Here is a 27,472-nt window from a genome sequence, read left to right as displayed (position 1 = left end):
TCCTCTGAAGACACACGCAGGAGTCGGTGTGTGGCTCCTGTGCTCCTGCAGACCCTCCCAGCCCCGGACAGGGACCATCTCGTCCGAGTAGCAGCCCAGCATCTTTTCCTGCATCGGTCAAGCCACGCTTCCAGCTTCCAGGCAAGCCTCGTCCCAGCCCAGAGGAGGGAGAGACATGCCCCTTCCACCTGGCATGCTCCTGGGTGCCTACTGTGTGCAGCGCACTGCGTTACATGCTTCAATGTAGCTTCCGCAACTCAGAAGCGGTCAGGCGGGGAGACGGGGCCTGCCCTGCTCGGCCCTCGCACAAGGCTCCCTGGAGGCTGTTAGTGGGTGTATGTATGTGTGAGTGGGTCGGGGTGTGTGAGCGTGTGTGTGAGTGTGCATGTGCTGGGGTGTGAGTGTGTCTCTGTGTGTGTGTGCATGCACCGGGGTGTGAGCGTGTCTGTGTGTGTGAGTGAGTGTGTATGTGCTGGGGTGTGAGCGTGTCTCTGTGTGTGTGAGTGTGCACGTGCTGGGGAGCATGTCTCTGTGTGTGAATGTGCATGTGCTGGGGTGTGAGTGTGTTTCTGCGTGTGTGAGTGTGCATGCACCAGGGTGTGAGCGTGTCTGTGTGTGAGTGTGCATGCGCTGGGATGTGAGTGTGTCTCTGTGTGTGAGTCTCTGTGTGTGAGTCTCTGTGTGTGAGCGTGTCTCTGTGAGTGTGTGTGTGTGCATGTGCCGGGGTGTGAGTGTGTCTCTGTGTGTGAGTGTGTCTCTGTGTGTGTGTGTGGGTGAGTGCATGTGCCGGGGTGTGTGTCTCTGTGTGTGAGTGTGAGTGTGCATGCGCCAGGGTGTGAGCATGTCTCTGTGTGTGTGGGTGACTGTGCATGTGCCGGGGTGTGAGCGTGTCTCTGTGTGTGTGAGTGTGCATGTGCCGGGGTGTGAGTGTGTCTCTGTGTGTGAGTGTGTGTGACTGTGCATGTGCCGGGGTGTGAGCGTGTCTCTGTGTGTGAGTGTGTCTCTGTGTGTGTGTGTGAGTGTGTGTGAGTGCATGTGCCGGGGTGTGAGTGTGTCTCTGTGTGTGTGTGAGCGTGCATGCGCCGGGGTGTGAGCGTGTCTCTGTGTGTATGGGTGACTGTGCATGCGCCGGGGTGTGAGCGTGTCTCTGTGTGTGTGTGTGTGTCAGTGTGCGCCAGTGGGCTTGTGCCAGGGTGTGGGGATCTCTGCTTTCTCCCTGGAGCAGCCCCAGAGGCTGGTGTGGCCTAAACAGACACTTGAATGAACCTCTTTCACTTTATTATTCAAATGTTTGCCTCCATATTGTTCTCACTCACACAGTCCGGACAAAACCTCTTTCTCTCACTCCTGTTTTTGCTCACCCGGAACCTCACCGGAGGCATCACAGCCCCCTCCAGAGAGCAATTCGCCCTTCAGCGTAAGCGCTCTGGAAGGCTCAGCCTGCGGAGGAGGCTTTCAGAGGCAAAAGTTCAGACAGACACAAATCGTTAACATGAATCCCACCTCGCAGCAGAAAGAATGCAGCCCAGCGCACCACGTGCACACGCGGCGAGCGGCCGGGAGGCACTCACCTGGCACGCCGTCTCTGTGGCGCGCGGCCCCCGAGCGGCCCGCCTGGCCTCTCGGCCCTCCGCCGCCTCTCCCGGCGCCGTCCTGCTCCCCTTCCGCGCGCCCGCCTGGCATCGCGCTCGCTATCGCACGGGCTGCCTCGGCCACATTGAGGGCGCTCAGACCCTCCACGCTGCCCGGGCGCTCCCGCAGGTCCTTCAGCAGAGCCTGAACACGTGCCCCTAGACGGCACACACGAAACAGACAAACCAAGACAAGGGACAGCGTTAGAACAAGGACACAAGGATGCAGATGGGTGGCAACGGTGAGCGCAGCAGAGGGACGGGAGCAAAAAAGGGCCAAATGGAATTCTGCAAGTGAAGAGTTCAGTATTTGAAATTTAAAAGCTCCCTGGATGGGCTTAACCGCAGATTGGATGATGGAGAACAAAGAGCTGGTGAATTTGAGGACAAACAATGGAAACGATTCTCATCCGTGGAACAGGGAGAAAGGACGGGCCACACCTCGGCAACGTGGCACAGCTTCAGGCGCCATGAGTGTGACCGGGTCTAAGAGGGAAAGGAGAGCGAGAAGGGGACAAAGAAAAGAAAACAACCTCCACAAATGCCCCGAAATCGGTGAAGAGCATTAACTCAGAGATTCGAGGCACTCGGAGAGCCACACGACGGCCGCTCCCAGCCGAGCTCACAAGGCCGCACAGAGAACCGAGGTAGAGGAGACGTTAAATCGGCCAGAGGCGGGGCCAGGACTGCGGGGGCCCAGGACACACCCAGCGCCCTGTAAGCACGACATACGTGACATGATACACAAGTACACACTGGATCATTTGCATATGAGGATGCATTTGAACCACTAAAAGAAAAGGTGTCTAATTCAGAAGTCTAGATTACACAGCGAAAATATCCTTCAAACGTGAGAGTGGAAGAAAGACATTTTCATATTATTGAAAAGAAAAGAGTTACGATGGTCCCTCACCCTGGACCTGCAGTGCAGGAGATGCTAGGAAAAGCTCTGCTGGCTGGAGAGCAGTGGGGTGGCCCGAAGTCCCCCACAAGGTTTGCTGCAGGGTGGTGACAGCCCCGGCCTTGATTCAGTGTCAACCAGGAGCTCCTGAGGCTCTGACCTCTGGGCCTCGCCGGTCCCGGAGAGACTGACGTTCCCGGGGCCGCCCACATGTACAGACAGCAGATGCTGCTTCCAAATGCCAACCAACCAACCCAGAGCCCCGCCCCGCCCCCAGGCGACTGGCCCCCTGCCCTGCGCACCCCGGGCCCGGGTCCCAACAACTAGGGGCTGCCCCTCTGCCCCAGAGCCGCTGACGTCATTCACACCAGCCGGTGCTGCCTCGCCTGCTCCTTCCTGCAAACCCACAGAAAGGCCCTGCCTACAGCTCCCCTCCCTCTGCCCCGTCACCAGCCTGGTGCTTCCCCGGGTGGCCCCCGCCTCTGGGAAACAACCTTTTTCACGATAACCCTCTCCTGATCTGTTGGTCTCACCACACCTGAACGGTAATAGAACCTGCACTTTGAAACAGCTTCCCGTGGAAGGAAATGCAGATGGATGACTTCCCTGTAGCTGCTGCCTCCGTGGTCCTTGACCCCGACCTGAGCCCCTGGGGAGGGTACTGCCCCCCTGCATCCCCACCTCCCCCTGCATCCCTCCTCCCACAGCCCCATAGACACGTTTAGGGACCAAACGCTTGCCTTATAAATAACTTCCAGCAGTGAACCTGGAAAAATATTTCTCACTTCCTCATAAACAGAAACATTGTAAAAACACAGAGAAGCATGCCTGACACAGACCAGGGCAGGAGGCTGAAGGCTTGAGGGACCCCGACCCCACACAGCGTCAGAATTCCTGCTTTTCTGGGATGACAAAGGGCACATGTTGCTTCGTAGAAAACAGAAAAACTAAGGTAGAGTAAACAGTAAGAAAAACAACACCTAGCTGTTTATTAAGCCTCTAGCATTATAGACACATCAACTTTCAGGGGTCTGTACTGTCGCAGCCATGGCCTAAAAGGCGAGGAAACGCAATGCCCTGAAACTAGAGGCCGAGGCTTGGCCCCTGCAGGCGTGGTCCCTGCCAGGGGCCACAGCATGGCAGAACCCACCATGGCGTCCCAGGACACCGACCAAGGCAAAGGAAATGGATCAGTACATTTACGAGACGTTTTTTAACAAGTGTTGAATCCAAAATGTGTTTCTGCGGAACGCAAACTTAACCAGGAAATTCAGCTGGGGAGAACACTCCATTCCCCAGGGCCTTGGTTCACCGAGGATCTGCTCCTGTTCTCCGCTGGACCATCCTCAACGCAGAGCTGTGTCCCTCCTAACAAGGGTCCAAGAGGTGGACTCCCTGCCCCGACTGTGCCCCGCGAGGATGTTTCACCACCTCGCGGTTAAGCCCCTGAGTCGCACTGTTGGCCGGTTTCAAGGGGTCCAGAACATGTCCTTCTAAGAGTCCACTTTCTCTCCGATTCCAGAGTTAGGAACAGGACCAGTGGGATTTCTATGCTAGAACCGTCACGCGAATGGGGGCACACGGTGTCAGGGTGACAGTTCAGAGCCTGGGTAGCAAGTCGCCGCGGACTGAACTGTGGCTGAAGCAGGCGGACTCTCCTGGGCACGGCCTGGCCTGTGGGCGGCGGGTCTGCATCTGCTGACGCCCTGGTGCTGTCCTCTGTGCAGGGGGCCAGGGTCTGTCGCCGCCCTGTGACCTCTTTGCCCACACACGTCCCTCCCCCCAGCTGCTCTCAGGCTGCCTGGGTGGGAGACACACATTCCAGGTCATGAGGGAGGTGGATAATCAGTGAGGGATTCAGGCCTCCCAGAGGGTCTCAAACCTAAACGGCAGAGCTCAAGAGCAGGAACTCTCCTCCCACCCTTCGCTCTTTCCTTCCTTCCACAAATGTTCGCTGCACATTTTCTGTGCTCAGCTACCTGTCAAGGTGCAGGAATAATGCAGTTAGCAAAGCACTTGCTCCCATGGAACGTTCATCTATAGCAGAAGAAACAGACAATAAACAATTAAAAACAAACACATACAATGTCTGGTGGTGACGGGGCTGCGGGAACAATAATGCAGAGCGTGGAGGATGGGGCAGTGGGGAGGGACGATGCTGTGTTAGACAGGATTGTCGGAGAAAAGCTCAGAGACCCAAAGAAGGGAAGTCCTGAGCCCAGGGCCTATCTTAAGGAAACGCTCTGTGGGCAGAGGACACAGCAAGTGCAAAGGCCCTGGGGCAGGAGCACTGGAAGGACAGGAAGGCGGCCAGAGCGGGTGACCTGGAGCAACAAGCGGGGTGTGAAAGTCGGGGGCACTTTACAGGGTCTCAGACCATGAAAAGGACCTGGATTTTTGCTGAGTGGGATGAGAAGCCCTTGCTGGGTTTTGAGCAGTGAGCCGTCATCTGGTTTACAATTTTAAGAGGCCTGCAGGCTTGAGACAAGGTCAGAGCCGGGAGGCCGGAGGAGGCTCCTGCAGGAACCCAGCTGGGGATGGCGGTGCAGCAGGCAGAGCTGGCGGGAGCCTATGTGTTTCTGTGGCAGGTCCAGATGGACCGGATGTGAGGTTCAGGGGACGGAACAGAACCCAGGTGGGTGACAACAGACAGCAAAGCTGGAGGAGCTGTATGAGGTCAGCTCCCAACGTTGGGGGAGCCTGGGCAGGGGTGGAGGCTCTCGGCAGCCCCTCAAAGCATCCCACAGGGCGATGTTTTGTTTTATGCAACCCAGGGCAGGAAGGATGTTGGTCAAACACAGGGCAAGTCAGAAATCCTAAAAGACCCACCACAAACAGGGGGTCACGATCTGGACAAAGTGTGCTCTGCAGCCAGCCACACCCAGGCTCCAGTCTCGGGGTCTGTCTGTGTAGATGGGTCAGTAACTCCCACTTGAAGGGGTTATTGAGAAAGCGAAATCAAATGTTTAGACTGTCTACCACGTCTAACAACCAAATAGCTAAGGGGAAGTTGTGCCCCTCCTCCAATAATCTGTGCTGACATTTAACAACTCAGAGAAACCCTCCCTACAGTTACCTCATGTCCTTTCCCTTAACTTCCCTCAGCTCTATTCTCCTTATTTGGAGGGAAGAGCAGAAACAGACCTGCAGCGTGAAAACACTCACGTTCTTTAAGAGAAAGACCAGAGAACGGGAGAGACTTTCCGTGGGCCTCTCTAACTATAATAAGACACATCCATCTTCAAAATGGTATCATAAAATATAATTCCTAAAATTGTCTCCTCTCATCCAAAAAAGAAACTTTTCAGATTACCATTAGTGAAAAATAACTAAAAAACCCATAGGTATACAATGGTAGATGCTAAGCGGCTGACCACTTAGGAGGAGAGCAATTAACTCGTGTCAGCGATCATCTCCCGCTAACTGCGGTTGACCACAGTGAGTCAGCTCAGAGGCGCCCACTGTCAGTCCTCTGAAGATGAGGAGAAATGAGGAAATCCTCTTTAAAGAGTGTAGCCAGCCCTGGTGGACTGGAGGGACCGTGGCGCAGAGCACAATCAAATACCACATGCATCAAAGTGAGACGCTCTGTTCCGGCTGCCGCACCATGTAATTCCGAGATCCGGCCGGCTTATAATGACATTTTAAGTAGCTTTCAATGTGCCAAGTGGGCTCTAGCAGAGCAATTACATGAAATGTCAGGACATCAAATATGTAAGGCCTGGAGTAGGAGATCAGCTCCCATGAACAACTGCTGCAGGCCTGACCTACAGAAATTATATGTCTTAATAGGGTCCCCCAGACAAATGCTACAAGCTTTAGAGAATAAGCAATGGTGTGCAGTTAACCTCACACAAATCTGCTTCCACAAAGAGGATGTGAATCATACACAACAGTGTTTGCTCCTAAGTGCCTTTACCACCACGTGTGCAAGAAAGTACACAGTTTAGGCACATACGAACGCACACATCACCACCATAATCACCACCATCACCACCATCACCATTACCACCCTCATCACCCTCATCCTCACCGCTATCACACTCAGGGGAGTAGCCTAGACACGGGCTGGGTGGCAAATGCAGACCCCACAGGAGGAAACTTCCCAGGAAGGGCTTCCGGGGCAGCCCCTGAAATCCGTCTACATTAACTAAATGAGCTGAATCAGCAAGGCATCTGGATCCCATTCACGGAAACACCCTTTGAATGTGGGAACTGCCGAGCTCCCTCCCCGCAGCAAAGGTTGGATGGGAGATGCCCAGGTGTGCACGCTTCATGCTGCAGTTCTGCAGACAGGAACTCAGTCTATGATCAGAGCCAAACCAATGTGTATTTGCCACAATTTTTAAAACTTTAAATACAAAAGTGGCCTCGCACTTTTTATTACCTAAGAGTGACTGGAGTTCATGGGACTTGCCTGAATTTTAACCCAGCGATGGAGGAAGAACGAGCCCTGGCGAATGCACTGCAGGGACGTGCAGAGGAGAAGCAGCAGCTGCGCACGGCCACACCCGGGTCAGCCGTGCGGTGCCAGGCCTCACAAACGCACACGGAGCACCAAAAGGCACACCAGCGCTCACAACACCTGCCTGGTGGTGATGAGATCCAGGGTGTCTTGTTTTCTTCTTTCTACACATCTATTATTCTGGTATTGCATGGTAACCATTTACTACTTCTACAACTGATAAAAAGCACAACAAATAATCCTTTACCCATTCCGGTTTCCATAGAGAACTGATCACAGAATACAGAACAACACTCTAACGAGGGGCATTGCCAGCTGGGCCACAACCCAAGACACCATGTCCTAAACAGGAGAAGCTGGACCAGCCGTGTCTGAATCCCACACTTCACACTTTGCCGTTTGCCCTTGCCATTATCCTACTGCCCACTGGTCTTTTAATTTTATGTGAATTAAAGCTTTTTCAAAGGCGACACGGTGTAAATAATGAATAAATGAAGGAAGAGGGTCTCCTTTCTAAGTTTTTACCAAATGAACATTTGCCACGCACGTGAAGCCTGTGGCCTGATTTACTGATTCGGGAGCAGGGATGGGTGGGTTTTCATGAGCCCTGAGGGCTACTAATTGGTCTCGACTGTCCTGCAGAAGGGCAGCCACTATCTGCGTCACCCACGTCTCTGTCTTCCGCACTACACCCGCTGGGTGCCCGGCACAGCCAGCTCTCCAGAGCTGCGCCCCCGGGGAGGTCACACACCCTGGCCCTCTGGGCCTCCCTTCTGACTTTCTCGCTGGTGCTTTCAAGGTGAAACTGGGTTTTGAGGACAGGGCTGCTGTGTCTTGCGCCTTCCTAGGGATCCTGTGCTCGTGGCCCACTGAATCTACCTGAACGCTCCCCGAGGTTCTGAAGGATATTAGACCGAACGGCAGGGGCAGTTTTCCAGGGGCGAGTGGTGAGGAATGGCCTGCCTGGGACTGGTCCGGACAGGTAACCCGGGAAGCTCTGGGGCTTCAGAAGAAGGCTGGTCTTTTCTTGCCTTGTCCTTTTTCACTATGTAAGAAGAGAACCCTTCCTCCTTCCAGCCCTGGCTGACACCCCTGCCCTGCCCCCAGGTGACCCTTCTCTACTCCTCTGCTCACCCTAAAGGCTCAGCACACAACTTTGCACACAATGAACAGTCAGAGAAAGCTAGACTTCGGAGCTGAATGGCATTTACAACATTAGAGTCCAGGACCAACGAGCCCAAGAAATAAAGCAAACTGTGTTTAAATCTGCATTCTAGACGGTTCTTAAAAGCTTCCATCCACTTTGCCTTAAGCGACCTGACTTTGGGACAAACGCTATCACCTGCTATCTCAAGCTGCAGTTTCCTCACCAGGAAAACGAGGCTGACAATAACACCATCTTTCATGGTTGACGTGAAGAGCAAATGATACCCTTCATCCACTCAGCAATCACCCTGCAAGGCACATGCTGAGTCCTGGGTGCAAATGTGAGAAAAGCAGCACAGCTTGCTGGCTTCTGTAAGCTGACGGTCTACAAGCGGAGACAAACATTTATCCAATACGTGCAAATGCATGAGTCAGACTGTGAGACACGCTCCAGAGAAAAGTACAGCCCTGCGAGGGCTTCCCTCGAGGGGGGGTAGGGTGAGGTGAGCTCCTCTTGTTGGGGGATCGAGCACTTTCCAAACAGTCAAGGTGAAATGTGCCAGAATGGTTACGTGGCCGGGGCTGCTGGACGCTAACGAGACACAGGGAGGCAGCGTCCCCCTCACAGAAGGTCGCTGTCCCCCTGAAGGCTTCTTGCTGAACGCTGGACACGCTGGTCACATCTCCGAGCTCCTAGCTCACAGGGCGTGTGGAACAGAGGAACAGGTACACGTCCTCCTTGGGGTGCAACCAGGAAAGTACAGGACAGCATCAACAGGCAGGAAGGCAGAGAGGTGGTCTCGCCAAGAGAACACCCACTGCCACGGCGATCCACAAACCGCCAAGGATCACAAAGGGTGAAGCTCTCCTGTGAGGAGCGAGGGATTCGAGCTCCACAGGAGGCTCTCCAACCCCCAGATCCTGCACAGGAGAGATGAGCCCCCAAAACACCTGGCTCTGAAAACCAACAGGAGATACATCTAAGAAAACCACAGAACTACAGAGAATGGGAAATTCGCTCTTAAAGGGCCCCTGTGCAGACTCACTTGACTCAAAACCAACGCAGACGTGCCTGATTGCAAGGCACCTGGATCACAGAGGAAGGAGACCCACTTACTAATCTTGAAGTACCTGCTGGAGAAACAGGGACCACTTGGGATGCTCCCCAGGGACTGAGACACTGCAGGCGCCACTGTGGAAATCGCCACCTAACCTGTTAGCCCCCTACCGAGAGCGCTGCCACCCCTGCACCTCAGCAGGGCTCATGACCAGTCAGGCGATAACCCCACCCGCCAGCGCCCCTCCGCAACCCTGACCTCACCACAACAGGAGGGCAGGTGCCCCACACGGGCACGCCCCTTGAGCCCCGGGCTCCGGTGGCCAGTGGGATTGCACCTCTGAGCCCCACAGGATGTCTCCTACAAAAGCCACTCCTCAAGACTGGGAGAGGTAGCTGATACACCTAACACAGAGAAACAGACACAGAGAATTAGGCAAAATAAGCAGACAAAGGAACATGTTCCAATCAAAAGGACAAGACATAAACCTCTGAAAAAGAACTAAATGAAAGAGAGAAAAGCAACTCAGCTGATAAAGAGTTTAAAATAATGGTCATAAAGATGCTCACTGAACCCAGAAGAAGCATGGATGAACACAGCCAGAACTTAACAAAGGGACAGAAACTATAAGAACTACCATATGATCCAGCAATTCCACTCTTGTGTACTTATCCAAAAAAAACAAAAACACCAATTCAAAAAGATATATGCACCCCCATGTTCATTGCAATAGCCAAGATATGGAAGCATCCTACGTATCCATCAACAGATGAACGGATAAAGGAGATGTGGTGGGACTTCCCTAGCGGTCCCGTGGTGAAGACTTCACCTTCCAAGGCAGGGGGCGCAGGTTTGACCCCTGGTAGGGGAACTAAGATCCCACATGCCTCAGGGCCAAAGAACCGAAACATAAAACAGAAGCAATATTGTAGCAAATTCAGTAAAGACTTAAAAAAAAAAAAAAGTCCACATCAAAAAAAAATCTTAAAACAAAAAAGATGTGGTACATACATATATACAATGGAATATTACTCAGTCATGAAAAAGAATGAAATTCTGCCATTTGCTACAACATGGATGGACCTGGAGGACATTAAGCTAGCAAAATAAGTTGGACAGAGAGAGACACACACTGTGTGATTTCACTCGTATGTGGAATCTAAAATAAAGAAGAACACAAAGCAAAACCTCATAGACACAGGGAACAGATTAGTGATTACCAGAGAGGAAGGGGCTGGTGGGGGCAAGATGGGTGAAGAGGTCAGCTGTATGGAGATGGATGGTAATTAGACCTTTGATGGTGATCACTCTGTAGTGTATACAGATGTCAAACTAAAACGCTGTACACCTGAAACAATATTGTTTTAAAAAAAATGATGCAAGAGAATAAAAGAGGGAGGAGAAAGCTTTTGTAGTTTAAAAGGCGCTTAACAGGTACATCCACCAATTCAGTGGACCGTCTTCGGATACTGCCTTCAAAGAACCGACTGTAAAGAAAATTTACAAGTGAGAAATTTAAACACAGATTAGATACTTGGTGATATGAAGACATTAGTATGAAGGTTAACATGGGATAAAGCTGTTTGGTTAGGTTTATTCAAGAGTCGTATCTCTGGCAGTGCAATACTGAAGTGTGACAGGTGAAACCTGACAGCGTCCGATTGAATCCGTCAGCGTAGGGGAGGAGGGGGTCACAGAAGTAGCGAGAGGAACCCAGCAATGCATGTGTGGGCGTTCATCCTACAAGTCTCTCTGTTTGCTCTGAGACTAACATTTTACATGACTCTTTAAAGCATACAGCGCAGCTGGGAAGACAATATATATAAAAAGATAACCCACATTGCAACGTAGCCCAGGAGAAAACGCCAACCAAATGATGCCGCTAATAAGGGTCCCTGGAGAGCGGAGAGAGCATCTTCAGAGGATGTTCCCCGAAGAGCCCCACCAGAGCGGCCCCGATCAAGCCTCCACTTACAGACAGGGAGCGCGAATGGGAACGGACACTCAATATTTTTTTAATCTGTTACCTGCTTCATGTTATTTTTTGTGTATCTTCAAAGGGGAAGTCATATTTTATCAAAATCGCACTTTATATTTTACGGTCTTAGGGAAAGGCTGTTAGAAAACAGATGAGGCCCCTGGGCATCTCACAGAGGCTAGGACCGGCCAACAGCCCTCCTCCCGTGGGGCGACCACAGCAGGGGTGACTCACATCAAGGGCCGAAGCGGTGGCCTCGAGGGCTGGTCACTTCAAGGGCCCAAGCACACTCACGGCACTGGGGGCAGCGTTCGTTTCAGGCTGGTCTCTGGGGACCAGCAAACACCCATAAACCAAGGAGCTGGGCATGAGTCTGACCACAGGAGTGGAGAGGCAGAGACAGAAGGAAAGGGCAGTGGACTCCTAAGTCGTTTATATTCAATTTACCAAACGCTGGGCGGGGCCAGCTTTGGCCTGTGAGTCGTATTCCCTCATCATCTCCACCAATAAACTCATGAAATAGCGAGACTGTCGGGGCAGCGAGAACTGAACGTGGAGGGCGCCTCCCCCAGGAGATCCGAAGGCCCCTCCGCCGCAGGCACTGGCCGCCTGAGTCCCCGCGACCCAGGAGCAGGACCAGGACGGACGGCCCCTCCCACCCCTCGGCCTCTGTCCGCTCTATGGCGGAGCCTGGTGCGCGCGTGGAGAGAGCCTCGGAGGCCCGGCCTGGGCAGCCGCCCGAGAGGCAGAAACAAGCCGACGACAAGCACGCAAAGGGTACTTACCGTCGTCCGTGCCCAGGGCGTCCCTGGGGTCCGGAGGCGAGGGCCATTTCTGGGGGGCCGCCGGTGCCGAAAAGACCCTGGGCTCTCGCCAGGGCGCGCGCACGAGCTTGCGGGTTGCGGGGTCGCCATCCCTGGGGGGCGCGGGGGGCTTCCGGGCCGCGTAGGCACCCAGTGCGGCGACCAGACTCTGCCTGTCCGCGCCGCCGGCCACCTTGGGGCTGAGCTCGTCGGGCTGGAGCCTGCGGAGCGTGCGCAGCGGGCGGTCCCCGGGGAAATCGGCCCGGGACGCGGGGGCATAGGTCAGGGCGGACGTCCGGGCCATGAAGGTCAGCACGCTGTCGGCCGGGGGGTCCTCACCCTGCAGGGGCCGGGGGACAAACAGCAGGTGAGCGCCCATCGACGGGCAGGCCCTGAAGTGGCACCGGGTCTGGACCTCCGGGCGCTAAACAGCACCTGGCACCCGGAACGCGCACCCCAAACAGGCGCCACGGCTTAATTCACCGATGGGCCGGGTCCCACGTCCACATTCCTCCCACGGTGGTTTTTTCATAACAGCTTTATTGAAATACAGTTCGCACGCCATGAGATTCACCCCATTCAGTGTTTTTAGCAGATCCGCAGAGCGGTGCAAACATCGCCTGGTACAGAACCCTCTATCACCCCATTCCTCCTCCCCCGGCCCCAGGCAACTGCGCATCTACCTCCTTCTCCGTGACTTTGCCTATTCTGGGGCATTTCACGTAAACAGAATCACAGTGGGGCCTTTGTGTCTGGCTTCTTTCGATGAGCGTGATTATTCCAAGGTGCATCCGTGTCATAGCACGTTGGTGCCAAATTCCTTTTGATGACTGAAAATTATTAAGGACAGAGCACATTTTGGTTTCTTCATTCCTCAGCTGGTGAACATCTGGGTTGTTTCCATTTGGGGGCCATTGTGAATAACGCTGCTGTGCACCTTCGTGTACAAGTCTCTGTGTGGACCTGTTTTCATGTCTCCCAGGCACGTGCCTGGGAGTGGGGTGCTGGGCAGTGGCCAGCTCTGCATGAACTGCCAAAACGTGTTCCCGCGAGGCTGCACCACTATCACCGTGCCGGCAGCATGTGAGGGCTCCATTTCTCCTCTCACTATTTTTTATTTTATAGTACAGCTGTCTTCCTTCGACATAGCCATGCACTGGTGTGTACTGTAACTCCACAGAGTAGCTTCCCCCGCGACGGACTCTCTCCTTCGTCTGACGGTTTTTATTTCACTCCAGCTCCTGTCTTCACTGACCACTTAAATCCCTTTTCCATCCATCCAATCCTTTTTGCAGTGATACTCTGGCCGGTGAAGCTGCCAGGGCCTCTTGCTTTACAGATGATGTCGAATCCATGGCCTTTCCCTCAGCCTCCACCCACTTTGCCTCCTCACTCATTTAGCAAACGTTCCCCGGACATGATCTCATCACACTTTGTTTTGCCCACTAGACAAAACGAGGCCCAGTTTCCTCATGTCTGGGACAGCTGTAAAAACGTTAGAAGTCTCAATGTTCTGCCTCTGACGACGGCACCGTCAGAATTTCATGGACAAACAGTAATTTCCCACTCGGAGATGACTCAGGGCTGCTTTCATGCAGGGACCATAAACTTTTAAAATCTCGCCCGTTCATATTTTCTACATGCACCTCCCTTGGGGCACAAATCGGTGTTTAGTCAGTGGGTACACACCTGGGGATCTAGCTAAGATGTGCGGCCGTCACTGAATTTAAGACAGTGGCTCAGACTCCCAAATCTGTCATTTTAAAAATACCTGCGTTCAGCCTTGCAGGACAGATTTTCGCGTAGCCAGCCTGAAGCAGGAAGCTGGGCTTGACATGGTGCTACGTTCCGTTCTCACATATGAGCGTGGGCAGGTCACCTGACCTCTTGACACTCGGTTTTCTCCTGTCAGAGGAGACTGGCCATTATCTCCAAGATTGTTTTTAGCTCTAAATGATGTGATTTTAGTTGTCATCCAAATGGTATAATTTTGTTCAAGTGCTGGCTGAAATCAACTGCTTTTCCTTTAGAAGAGAAAAAGTAAGATTCATGAGAGAGAGAGAGAGGGAGAGAGAAGGGATGCCTCCACAACAAGCAGCCCCTCCAGCAGTCTTGCACAAATTGGGTGTAAGTGTCAATCTTAGGTTCAGCCTGAACTTCCGTGGAGAAAGGCTGTCTCTGAACACCTGGTCGGGCCCCAGCGCGGGAGGCTGGGACGGCCTCCGAGAGCCTCATTACGGTGCCACGAGCACCGACCCTCTTCGCCGCGAATGCACCTTCTACTCAAAGGGCCTTTCATTAGAGTCGAGTGGCGAGCTCGGGGGGCGGGCGCAGCAGGCCGCACACAGCGCAGACAATCAGCGCTGAGTGTGATCCGTGCAGTGGACCAGCGTAAACAGTCTGCGTGAGGTCTTCTATGCTCTGAACCAAATTAAGGTGAAGAGGGAAAAATAATGTTTCAGTCAGCAGACTGTAAAAGTAATAATTAAAAAAAAAACTTCAGTTTTCGCAGGTGACCCCAGGTCCTCTGAGAGTGGGAGAGCTTAGCGTGGCCCCGGGTGAGGGTGCCCAGGTCACCCAGAGCCTGGGGGCGGGGGCAGCAGCGAGGAGGGTATCCTCTCGGTCGCTTCCTCTTTGAGGCTTCCTATCCGGACGCAGTGAGCACGTAGAGGGAGCTGGCCTCCGGGCAAGGCTGCCGGGCTTGGGTCTCACCTCTGCTGCTTAGTGACCTTTGCCTTGACGAGTTATTTAGCCTCTAAGTCACCTGTAAAATGGGGATGATGGGCGTAGCACCTGGCACAGAAGCGCTAGTAGCCCCTACTTACTAGTGGCTTACCGCTAGCCTACTAACAGCGAGTGGCTGTCACTCACTCGCCCGTGTCACAGCCGCATTTCCTTTAGAGCAGTGGGACCTGAGCACTGGCCCTGAGGGAGCCATCCAAGTGGACTCTGTCCCACCTCTGGGTCTAAAATTCTACAACCATTTTCAACCCCCTATTCTGAAGACGTTTTAAACCTCAGTCCAACAAACTACGATGTCCAGTTTCCTAAGATAATGCTGAGTAAGTGCTACGACTGCAGTTGCCCAAATCTGGAGACTAGCAACCTGTGGGAAGCATGAGGACTGGCTGGTACAGCCACTTCCGGCTTGTTCACCCCTCATACCGTGTGTCATCCCGGTCTAGTTTGGGTGTCGCTGGTGTGGTCTGCGCCATGTGTGTGAAGCAGCTGAGAACTGCTGCCAGCCTTCCTGGAATGTACCCTGGGACGACATTCCTCAGCCCATGGTGTTCCACACGAGACGGCGCAGATCCACTCCCTGCACATCCCACAAGGGTCTGCTGAGTAAACCAAGGGGACCAGAGGCTCGGTTGGGAGACTGACCCAGTGCTGTCAGCACAGCTCTGCGTGACCTTCAGAACTTTCTAACCTCTCTGAGCTCCACTTTTGCCCCTACAAAACTGGGCGGGGGGTGGAGTCCTTTTTTTCTTGAAGCAGTTGTATTAGGGAGAGTACAGGTACCTAGCTCAGCACATGGCTCAGAGGAGGGCACTGGATAAATGGTAGCATCAGCGTCATTGCTACCAAGCGCCGCCACCACCAGCAGCATCACAGCCACTAGTGCTGCTGTGTGCTGAGCTCTGGACCACATTCTATGTTCTCCAGGGGAAGAATGCCTCCAACATGGACCTGTCCTCAAACAGCCTGCAGACTGAAATGGGAGTTAAGTCATAGACATTAGTAACTGTAATGGAAAGTATATCAAAGAGGTTTGGGGATACGGAGCTTGGAAGGAAGTGACCATAATCAGCTGGGGAAATCAGGGCAGCTTCCTGGAGCCAGGTGACACCCTTCCTAGAGCCACAACTTGCATCACATCCCCTGCCTGCGTGGCTCCCAGCCGTGCCAGGGCCTGGGCACTAGAGCTGAAAGTCAGGGCCCCTTCCTCTCATGGAGATGCACCTGCCCAGTCCCAGATTGCACAATTATGAGCTCCGACTGCAGGCCCTCCAAGTCCCACTTGCCGGCGAACACTGAGTGGATGAGACTTTTGTCTATACATTAGTCACTGTGCTCATCAAATATTCTCTCGTGCCAAGGATCCAGAACAAATTAGGAAACCCAAATTGAACCATCTTTTGACCACAGAGCAAACATTTCCTCCGGTGTGTCTCACAGCCCGAAGGCAGCGTTGACAAGCACATTGATCAAGACACACTTGCTGCCGGTGTGACCGAGCACACGGTGGTGGGGCTGTCCACAGGCTTCCTAATGAGATGGCCCCGTGATGCCGTTGGAGGCGGCAAGATTGGGGAGCTGGGGGTGGGTCTCGGCAACCCTCACCTCCGGCTCATTAATGGAGAGTTGGGGTTAGGCTGCTCTGCCTTTTTGGGCTCGGGCCGTAGAGGGTAATTCTGGCAAGCTGTTCTGTCTCTGTCTCCACACAGTGGGAAGGTTGTCAGTGCTCAGTCCTGTTCAGGCTCTCAGCGACCCGCCCACGTTCAGGGGCAGTAGACTGGAGGTGTCATTCTTACTGACAGCACTGTCCCCAGGACAAAAACATTCCTGCATTCAGAGGAGCCTCACACTGGTCTAGCTTTGACCATGACAGCTACGCTATCTGCTGCTCACATACAGAACTATCAGTTAGAAAAATCAGTCCCCAGTTTCTAGGGTTCACAAAATCTGAGGTTGAAGAGGTGTTAAGTTCTAAACCACAGGATCAATGAATTTTGCAGGAAGTTGACAGCAGTAACAAAGCGTGGGTGTGAAGTTATGGATATCTGCAAACGATGCCCCATTACACAGCTTGGAACTAGTCCACAGAGACGGCCGACGACAGGACGCGCGTTGGTTCTCGTCTCCCCGTGGCACTACCTTCTCGCTGCGTCACCTCTGCTTCACTGGGCGCTCCTCCCGCTTTGCACTTTGTCCTTTGCAGCAGCTGCACCCCACACCCTCATGCCCGCAGAGGTAAAGGGAATGGACTGAGGCAGAGCTGCAGTCCGCCCTTCTGTCCAGCCCGGGTGAGCACGAGGCGTGGGTTGCAGGTCAGCTGCCTGCAGCGTCCACCCGGAGGACCTCAGGATAACCATCCCACGTGGGTGGTGTGTTCTGAGTGCCAGCGCCAGGCCATTCTTTGGCTTCATGCGTTTTTACTTCTTTTTGACCCTCTCAACAGACATGACATTTTGGTGTCTGCAGACTCCTCATTTTGTGGGTAAGGAGACAGGATCTCTGGTGAGTAGAAGCAGAGCTGGATGTTGCCCCAGGCCTGGCTTCAGGCAGTGCCACAGAGAAGCAGGCCCATCCTGCAGGCTGGCTGACGGAAAACGCAGAACTGTGCTCAACTGGCTTCCAAGAAGGCAACTTGGGGACCTTCTTTTTGGCTTAAAAAACAAACATGAAAAAGTTGAACAAGAATTCCAGGGCCCTGATTTCAGCTCTACCACCAATTAAGCATCTGAAAGTGAACATTTCACTCTTTTTCAGCCTCGGTTTCCCTCTGTAAACAGAGGTGTCACGTCTATAGGACAGTTTGGGGGAAGTTGCCACCCTAGCACTGCTGAGTCCTCCCACACGTGGTCACGGTGTATATCTCCACGAATGTAGGTCTTCTTTAATTACTCTCAACGTTTCAAAATTTTCAGCGTTTAAAGCCTTACACATATTTTTGTTAGATTACGTCTAGTTGTTTCATAATATTTGATGCTATTACGAATGATATTTTTATAATTCCAATACCTAATTGTTGCTGGTATATAGAAATACAATGATGTTTGTGTATTTACTCTGCATTCCACAGCATTTCCACACTCGCTTATTCGTCTGAGTAGCTTTTTTGTAGATTCCACCAAATTTTCTACAAAGATGATCACGTAATCTGGATGCCTTGTATTCCTTTTGCTTGCTTTACTGCACGAGCTAGGCCCTCCAGGGCAATGTTGCACAGAAGAGGTAAAAGCAGACATCCTTGTGGAATTCCAGATCTGAAGCAGAAAGCACTCATTCTTCCCCATTCAGTACGGTGTCAGCTGTAGGTCTCCATCATGATGTTGGCTTTTGTCAAGTGCTTTTACTTTTGAGACTGTCATATAGCTTTTCTCTTCCTTGTTAATATGGTAGGTTGTACTGATTAATCTTCAGATGTAACCAGCCCTGCATTTCTGGAATAAATCTCCCTTGATCATGATGTATTATTAGTTTTTTATATTGTTGGATTTGATTTGTCTAGAAATTTTGTTTCTGTATTTCTGAGATAATCATCTGTAGTTTTCTCTTCTTTTAATATCTTTCTCTGTATGATTTTGATCCTTTGACATTTGTTGAGACTTACTTTATGTCTCAGCACATGATCCATCTTGGGAAATACTCTATGTGTTCTTGAAAATAATGTGTATTCAGCGGGTTTTAGGTGTATCATTCTATAAATATCAATTAGGTTATGTTGGTTGATGGTGTTGTTCAAATCTTCTGTATCCTTACTGATATTTAATCTGTTTGTATAATCAGTTACTGAGAGAGGAAAGTTGAAATCTCTAAAAATGATTGTGGACTTGTACATTTCTCTTTAATAGTTTCATATTTTTGCTTTATGTATTTGAGGCTCTGACATTAGGTTCATAAAAAGATTTCTATGTCATCTTAATGAATTGACCATTTACTCATTAAAAAAGTCTCTGTATCTAATAATACTATTTATCTTGAAGTGTACGTTGATTAATATCAATACAGTCACACCAGTTTTCTTATATTTAGAGATTCCATTGTGTGTATTTTCCATACTTTTGCTTCAACCTGTATATGTCTTTCTATTTCATGTGCGATGGCTTTAGTAGAATATAGTTGAAGCTTGTTTTTTAATTTTTATTCAGATTGAACATCTCTGCTTTTTATTTGAAGGGATTAATCCGTTTGTATTTAATATAATTATTGATATGGATGGATTTAACTCTACTTTCTTGATATTTGCTTTATATTCAACCCATCTGATCTTTCTTCCTCTCTTCCTCCTTGCTTTCCTTCCTATGGACAAATGAAGCATTTTTAGCATTCCATTCTATCTCTGAATTGACCTTCAGTAATACCTATTTTTAAAATGGTTGCTGTAAAAATTATAATGTGTCTAATCTATCACAGTCTACCTTCAAATAATATCACAGAACTTCACAAATCAACAAAAAGTTACAACAGTATAATTCCAGTGTTCCTACCTACTCTTTGTGGTCCTGTTGTCATGTAGTTTTCTTCCACGTAAGCTAAAAACCCCACAAATACATTTTTATTATTTTGCTTCAAATATCCAATAGCTTTTATCCAAAAATTCATATATGTTATGTGTGTGTATCTTTTATATTTACTTGCAAATTTACCATTTCTGGTTCTTTTCATCCCCTTTGTAGATATTGGCTTCTATATGATATCATTTTTCTTTAAGCTAAAGAACTTCCTTTAGCATTTCTGGAGTATGAGTCTTCCAGACACAGATTCTTCCTGTTTCACCTACAGTTTTGAACAATATAAAAGTCTAAATTGACAGGATTTGTTTGGTCTTTTTTTCCTTTTCAGTACTTTAAAGATGTTCTTCCATTGTTTTATGGTCTCCTAATGAGAAGTAAGACTTCATTCTTATAATCATTCCCCTAGATGTAAGGGGTCTTTTTCCCCTGAGGATACCTTTAAGATTTCCTCTTTATCTTTGGTTTTCCCCCAATTTGATTATGATATGCCTAGATTTGTATTTATCTTGCTTGAGGTTCACTAAGTTTCTTGGATCTATGTTTTGATAAGTTTTGTCAATTTTGGAAAAACCCAGCCATTATTTCTTTAAATATTTCTTCTGCCTCATTCTCTTTCTCTTTCCCTTCTAGGATTCCAATTATACTTGTGTTAGAGTTATTTGAAATTGCACCATGTATCTTGGATGTTTTGTTCCATTTTGCACTCTTTTTTACAATATAATCTTTTTTAAAATAAATTTATTTTTTAATTTTTGACTGCGTTGGGTCTTCGTTGCTGCGTGCAGGCTTTCTATAGCTGCGGCGAGTGGGGGCTACTCTTCGTTGCGGTGTGCAGGCTTCTCATTGCGGTGGCTTCTCTTGTTGCGGAGCACGGGCTCTAGGTGTGCAGGTTTCAGTAGTTGTGGTGCACAGGCTCAGTAGTTGTGGCTCAGGGCTCTAGAGCGCAGGCTCAGTAGTTGTGGCACATGGGCTTAGTTGCTCCGCAGCATGTGGGATCTTCCCGGGCCAGAGCTTGAACCCGTGTCCCCTGCATTGGCAGGCGGATTCTTAACCACTGCGCCACCAGGGAAGCCCTACAATATGTTCTTTTTGTTTCACTTTTGATCATTTCAATTGAGCTGACTTGAAATTCACTGATTCTTCCCTCTACTCTCTCTAGTCTATCATTAAGCTCCTCAAATGAATTCTTTACTTCTGATCTTATTACTTTAATTTGTAGCATTTCCATTTGGTTCTTTTTTACTCTTTCCATCTCTCTGCTACAATTTTCCACTTGTTCGTTTATGCTTTTCCACCTTTCCCACTCAATCCTTTAACGTATTTATCCTAATTATTAAGATATCCTTTTCCAATAATCCCAATGAATGAGTCATACCTGGATCTTCTCCTATCGACTCTTTACTCTCTTGACCAAGAGTGACATCTTCTTGTTCCTTCATGTGTCTCCCACTTTGTTATTGTACGCTGGAAATTTTGCTTAAGAGTAAAGGAGGATGAAGTAAATGACATTTAACCCTAGAAAGCGGAGGGTCCCTTCCTTTCTCAGCCTGCTGATGTGGTGGCTGAGGCCATGAAATCTGTCATTGAAGGTGGTGTGGATTCTGTTGCAGAGGCGGTCAGATTCAGTCACTACTGCTACAGTGATGTTGAGGGCAGGACTGGGGCCCTTTCTTCAGCAGATCCAAGCCCTAGTGCAACCTGAGGATTGCTTCATGCTCTGCAGACAGCTGCTGGTTTTCTGAACCAGGGGAGCTCTCTCTGATTCACAGCCCAGTACCGTTGTGAGTCGCTGAAGACTTCTTTTCCTGGCTTTCGGCATGCTATTCACAGACCTTTCTCCACCATGCAGCCTCATCCCAACCCTTCGGAGGGCTGAGGTGTGCTCAGAAAGGCCTGGAGCTCCTTGGAAGGACATCTCTCGGTCCTTGTCCCCCTCTCCCACCCTCCAGTGTCCTATCTCCAGCACTCAGTGCTCTGTGCAGCCTGCCTCTGGGCTCTACCCTTGCGCCAGGCTCCGCTGCCAACAGTCCTTAAACCCTAGGCCGCCTTCTTCCTCTCCCCGCTGCGGTTCCTGCCTGTGGGAAAGCAGCGGTGGTCTTCTCTCCCCTAGAATGAGCTCATCCCTTTCTGAATTCGGTTCATTCAGGTTTCTTTGTGTCCTAGCTTTCTGGGTTTTGCTTTTGTCTTTGAAGGCTGTGGTTTAGTAGCTCACTTGGCTTATTCCTGCTGTCGCGGTAGACCGGGGGGACTTCTTGACATGCTGCACTTTGAGCTCATCTGAGCATCTTCAGCTGCCGACTTCTGGTTGCTCTTCCAACGCCCAGCCCCTAGGAAGCCCTTGACCCCACGTGCCTACCTGGTTCGAGTTCAGCCTTCCCTCCATTACAGCACCTGCTCTGCTTTTAAATGTATCTTTGTGTCTCCCTCATTCAGTGAGGTTGTAAAATCCTGAGGGCAGGAACGTAAAGTCCCAGCACCCAGCACAGCTTCCTGCACAATAAAAATGCGTAAAACAAGGATTCCAAATAAATCGGTCAATTCATGGTATTTCCAAATGATGAATTTCGGTTTAAACCTCCTCCAAGGCATAGAATAAACTGGGACCTGCAATGTTTTCTGTAATGAACCAGCGCTACTGTGGTTGATAAAAGTGGGAGCTGGTTTCCACCACTAACAATGCAGAAGCAGTAACTGCATTGATTTGGTGACGGTAAGAGCACAACTGTGCATCAGGGCTCGGGGCTGGGCGGTTCTGTCTAAGGGGAGAGTGATTTTACTCCCTCTGGCTTCTTTCAGGAAGTACTTATACTAAACCTCTAAAGATGGTAAGTTCACAGCATCCCTCTGTCTATGACAGCTAGGTTTTTGATGACACATACATAGAAAAGATGATTCATAAACAAATTCACTGCAAATTGTTGCACCTTGAAAGATCATCGTGTAGAAAGCTTGCATTTCCAACTGAAATACTTCATCACCCGAGAGCGGAGGGGATCAGAAAACACTGCCCAAATCCCGGGCAAAAGTCTGCACGAAGAGCTTCTTGGACCTTATCCTGTCTCAGTTTATTACAGGGATGATGAAGAGCCTTCTCCTCATTTAAACCCTGGACAGAGAAAATAATGAGTTCCAGGTTTTCATGCATTTTTAAATATTGAGACGCATCCCTCTTAACACAGGATAAAAACACCTAAGCCAAAGTGCCGCCAGGTGCTCATTCTCGAATAATCCTGTGACCGTCATGCTGAAACAGCTGTGTGGTGAGGTGACCACAGGATTCATCATTCGAACTGGACACTTCTGAGAGGGAAAAGGGGCTTGTTGGTAATTTTGACGGGGCAGCAGGCACAAACCGGCACGGTCCAGCCGGACCACGAGGTGTGGTCATTCCCCTGGGTGGGAGTTTTAAAGATTACGGAGGGCAAACTTGATGGGCGGTGGCCGTTGCTGACGGAACGCTGGACAAGACCAGGGACAGCCATTTTGTTTCCCCATCAATGTTTCCTAGAAGGGAGGGCAGGTCGGGATGTGATCACTCCTGTCCGAGGCAGCCCGGTGCCGAGGGTACAGTCTGGGAGGAATGCACGGTCCTGGCAAAGACAGCAGTCACCTTTCTCCTCCAGTGGGGAAGGCGCCTGGAGAACACGCGCAGGGCTGGGCCCACCGTGTGCACGAGTCAGGGCTGGAAGGGCTCTGCGCTAAGCTCCCCGGGTCCGTGTGAGGGCCCGAGCGCAGCCAGAAGAGCAGCACATCTGCCCCCGGAGCCGTGTCGGCGGCTCACCTGCGTCACCACTGCACCTCCCGGAGGCTCAAAGGCCCCGCCGTCAACAAGTCCCTACAGTCACTGCAGCTCATTCCTAATTCCCGCGTCTCGCGGGCGCGGACAGCAGGCGAGCGTGGCGGAGTCAGGGGCCCACTCAGGCCCCTCCAGCTGGCTTCAGGCCACTCTTGGTCCAGGGAGCTAACCGAGCTCAGCCACCCCGCATGGCCACCACGTGTGTGCCACCCACCATCCAGCCCAGAGCTGGCTGAAGTAACAGGAGAGCGAGTGAAGGCGTGGCCCAAATCGCTCCCCCGGTGTCCCAGGGCCGTGCCGCCTTGGGATGAATCTGGGGGGTGTGAGAGGAGCGAAGCGTCCCGGGCTTTCATCCATCTTCCAGCACGGCATCAGGCTTAAAATGGTCCAATTCCATTGGCGGAAATAACCTTCCGCAGAAAGAAGCGTGAATGTGGCTGCCGAACACCCCACGTGCCCAGAGCACCCGGACTTCCATGCTCTCCCCAAGTCCACCCTCAAGATGCATGAGGGCCTCTGGCCCTGGACACCACTTCTAGACCCGTCTCTTCTAGCCTAGTCAAAAGCTGGCAACTCTGGTTTAACCGGTTGTCATAAAATCATGCGTACTTTCCCATCTAGAAAGTTATGAGATTTCTCATCGTTTCTATAAACTGTTCTTTTCAATGGGCTTCGAGTCCTGGATGGCTCTAGAGCAGACTGGCCTTGGTACAGAATGAACCTGCACTGAGGACCTGACAGCTGCCGCACACGGGGCGCCCCCGAGGGCAGGTTGCGTAAGGAGAGCCGCCCTGGGACACAGGACCTCAGTGCCGACACCAGGACAGTCTCGGGCAACCAGGATGGCTGCTCACCCTGTGCCCACCGACTTCCTGCTGTCCTGCCTCACAGTGGACCCCGCAGCCGGGTCCCGGGTCCAGGTGGTAAGCGCAGGTCCTCCCGAAAGGGTGGAGACACACCCTGTCTCTCCCCGGCCCCCCCGCTAGCCCGAGACACAGGAGAAAAGCCCAGTGATGCCACAGCCATAGGAAACGTTCCCTGTGTGTGCCCGGAGGAAGCCCCCAGCAGAGGCAGACACACCCCAGACCAGAGAGGGGCTCTGAGGGTCACCTGGGCCGGCGGCCTGTCCGGCTTCAGTCCGGGGAGCACATCAGGGACGGCGGCCTGGGACAGGGCCTCCAGGTAGGGCAGGTAGCGCTGAAGGGCCTCGGCCAGCACGTCGCCCTCCAGGCTGAGGCTCCGCTTGTCCTGGACATTCTGCTTTGAGCTCCTGCAAAGCAAAAGGAAAGCGTGAGCCAGTCCACGGGGCGTGGCGTTGATTCCGCTGACAGACGCTGCCACGGCGAGGGAGGGTGGCCGCAGGGACCACGTGGGGACCCGGGCGTCAGGCCAGGTGGCGAGAGCCCGGCCCCCGCTGCTCTCACCAACTGCAGCTGGAAACTTTCATGCGCCCCCTGAGCCTGGCAGCTGGACACTGTGCGGACTTGGTGAGTGACCCTGAGAAGAGCGCCAGCCCTAGAGTATGTTCTCAAGAAGCACCCCCGACCACCGGGGACAGGAGACAAACTAGAATGTGGGGAGCAGCTGGCCTTACTCAAGCCCAGCAAGAACCTGAGTGGCAGAGAGGTTTCCTCAGTGTGGGGAGGGGCAACTGGAGAGCCCTGCTCCTACCCTCCACTGGCTCTGGGACCCCACCGTCTCAGCCAGTGCCCCCCATGTGCAGAGGAATGGGGTAGGGGCGCACTGCGTGAGGGGGTCGTGCTCACGACGGCACATCCCGACTCCCGGAAGCTGTGACCGCATGGGGTCCTGTGGCATGGCGCGGCGGGGGGCAGAGCGGGGGGCATCAGCCTGCTACTCAGCTGACCCTAAGGTGGGGGGCCCTCCCGGTACCCCAGTGTGACCACAAGGTCCTTAGAAGAGGAAGAGGGGGTCGAGGGCTGGTGTCAGAGTGATGTCATGAGAAAGACCTCCAGCTGTGAAGGACGGGGCGCGAGGACCGCAAAAGGCAGGAAGCGATGCCGAGAGGCTGCTTGGAAGAAGGGACCTTGTTATTGGGGGTTTCTCTTGTTCATTGCTCTGCCCAGAATCTGCACGGAGACCGAGTCACCGTCGGCACTGAGAGCAGCGTCCACTGAAAGAACAAGCCTGGAAACACCTGGCAGGCTCTGGGGTGACGCCAAGTCAGCTTCACAGCTGTAGCCTTTCCCACCGCTGGCCTCTCAGATGGCACTCTTCCAGCGTTAGGAAAAGCGTCTCTGTGACTAAGATCGTTTATCACTGGGAGTGAACTTCGGAAAACAAACTGATTATTGTGGTGAATGGCAGTGATGCAGATTATGGACTTACTTGGAAAAAACATGTCTTGTTTTCTTTTTCTTTTAAGAAAATGCACTTTTTAAATTATATAAAACACAGTACTCAGTCCCTGTCAAACTCTTTGACAACCACAGACACTGTCTGTGGGGAAAGTGCTGGACTACACACGACCTCAAGCTGTGCTCTGTGCCGGGGCTCAGTAAACATGCGGTGACTTGTGAATCATAAATAACTGCACACAAGCGCTCCCTGATGTTTACATACAGTGTACGTGGGGTTTCCTCACCTACTAAACCCATTTAATCTTCATGTAAGTAAATATGGGGCTTTAAGTTTGTTCTATTTTCTATTAACCGCCGCGAGTGCCCTAGATGTGAACAAGAATATCCCAGACCACCAGAAGAGAAGAGCTTACACGCCGTTGATGTGTGGTTTCGGCACGTGGGAAGGACAAGGACGCATTCGCTGTTTTCTTCATTTATTCCCACCTTTTCTCTGACTTTGTATTTGGAGAGACATAGCTTTTGATCTTCACTTTTATTTACAAATGTACCAAATGTGATAAAAGCCATGCTAATTGTAGAAAAGGAGGTGTTCTTACGTGCAGAAGTGGACGTCCTGCGGCTTCCTGGCCTGGATGGGGTGGGGTAGGTGGGGATGGAAAGGCCGTAAGTGCGGGCAGAGGGACACAGGACGCGTGCAGCCTGCGGCTACCCACAGCCTGGGAGCTGAAATCAGGGCCGCGTCCAGCACAGCAGGGCTGGCTCGCTGTTCGGCCGCTGCCTCTCGCTGTAGCTAGAATACAGCCCACGGCCTATGCCCGGAGGGGGCCACCCGGCCTGCCCAGGTCACCTCAGAAGATGTGCGCCAGCCCCAGGCCCGGGAGCCTCAGGGCTCCGGAACCTCTGTTACTACGGCTGCCCGGCCTCTACTCCACTGCACACCGGAGCCCATGTCCTGCGCAGCTCAGGACCCAAGCGAGACAAGCTCCCTGGGTGCCCCAGGTCAGGATCCCGATGGGCTTGGGTCTGCTGCCCCGCCGGCCTGGTGTCGTCTCAGACGACAACCTGAGGATGAAGAATCATCGCCCCATCGTCCAGCTGAGGGGACCGAGCCCTGGCGCATCACTGGGTCACGTGGCGAGGCCAGCTCTGGTTGCGCCCAGAAACCAGACAAATGAAACCGGGCTTCTTCCCAGTCGGGGATCTATAGAGTCAGCGGCCCCGGCCACACCCACTCCTCATGGGGACGGGACGTCTGTGGCCTCTTCAGGTCCAGGACGGCGTCCTGTCTCCCAGGCTGATCCGGGCACTCTGCCGCAGTCCAACAGTGAGAACGGTGCTCTGTAACGGAAGTGACCTCCATCCTGATGGCAACGAGGCATCTGCAGTGACCGAGGGTGGGGTCACCACGCGTGCATGCCTGCACGCGTGTCTATGAGGGTACGTCTGTGTGCGTCTCTGTGTGTGTCCGTGCATGTCTGCATGTCTGTGTATGTGTCTGTGTGTGTCTGTATGTGCCTGGGTGTGTATATGTATTTATCTGTGTGTGTGTGTCGTGTGTGTGTGTGTCCGTGTGTATCTGTGTGTGCCTATGTGTGTTGCAGATGTCGGGTGAGGCTGTGTTACTACAAATAAAGTGCCTGTTTGCTAACAACCATATCCACTTTCAGGGACCAGGAAACAATGTTTCAAGTATTTTATATCCAAACATGACAATCTGTTCCTTACATGTGGGTCTTTACTGTGATTTAGGGAATGTACTGGGGTTTTAGGCGGGTGTGTACCTCATTGTAGATTTCCCACTTGGAGTAATGGAGAACAGGCTCCCGGCTAGTGTTTCCATGTAGAAAGTCTCATTTTCAAGAATGTTAGGGGTTTGATATCTGTACGTGTTTCATAGAAGCTGGGACTTACAGAAAATCTTCACATTTGTGTTTAATTATTGCGATTGATAAAACTGTCCTGTTTTTATTTCTGATGCCCTTTTCAAGTTAACACTGGCTTAGACTTGATAGGCATATAAATGATCAGGGGCTGCACGGTTCTTTGCACCTCAATCACGGCTACGGCTTCCTTGACCAGTTTTTAATGGATGAAATTTCATGTTCTGGGTGTAATTTAACTGAAGTCGA

The 27,472-nt window shown here is 51.7% G+C and overlaps 1 protein-coding gene across 13 annotated transcripts in view; it reads right to left on the bottom strand.

Annotated features, from left to right (window-relative positions):
• PTPRN2 (protein tyrosine phosphatase receptor type N2) overlaps positions 1-27,472 on the bottom strand; it is a 692,817-nt gene that overhangs the window by 426,444 nt on the left and 238,901 nt on the right. For all 13 annotated transcript variants that reach the window (XR_007479336.1, XR_007479337.1, XM_049715043.1 and 10 more), the window contains 3 exons: positions 24,130-24,289; positions 11,965-12,322; positions 1,572-1,790 (listed from right to left, as the gene is read on the bottom strand). Coding sequence is in view for 11 of the 13 variants with exons in the window: in XM_049715043.1 (XP_049571000.1) it covers positions 1,572-1,790; positions 11,965-12,322; positions 24,130-24,289 (737 nt within the window). In the remaining 2 variants the exon portion in view is untranslated. The remainder of the gene's footprint in view (positions 1-1,571; positions 1,791-11,964; positions 12,323-24,129; positions 24,290-27,472) is intronic.

Source organism: Orcinus orca, chromosome 9, assembly GCF_937001465.1.
Source record: "Orcinus orca chromosome 9, mOrcOrc1.1, whole genome shotgun sequence".
Lineage (NCBI taxonomy): Eukaryota > Metazoa > Chordata > Mammalia > Artiodactyla > Delphinidae > Orcinus > Orcinus orca.
Note: the sequence above shows the minus strand (reverse complement) of the source record. Positions and strands in the feature narration are given on the sequence as shown.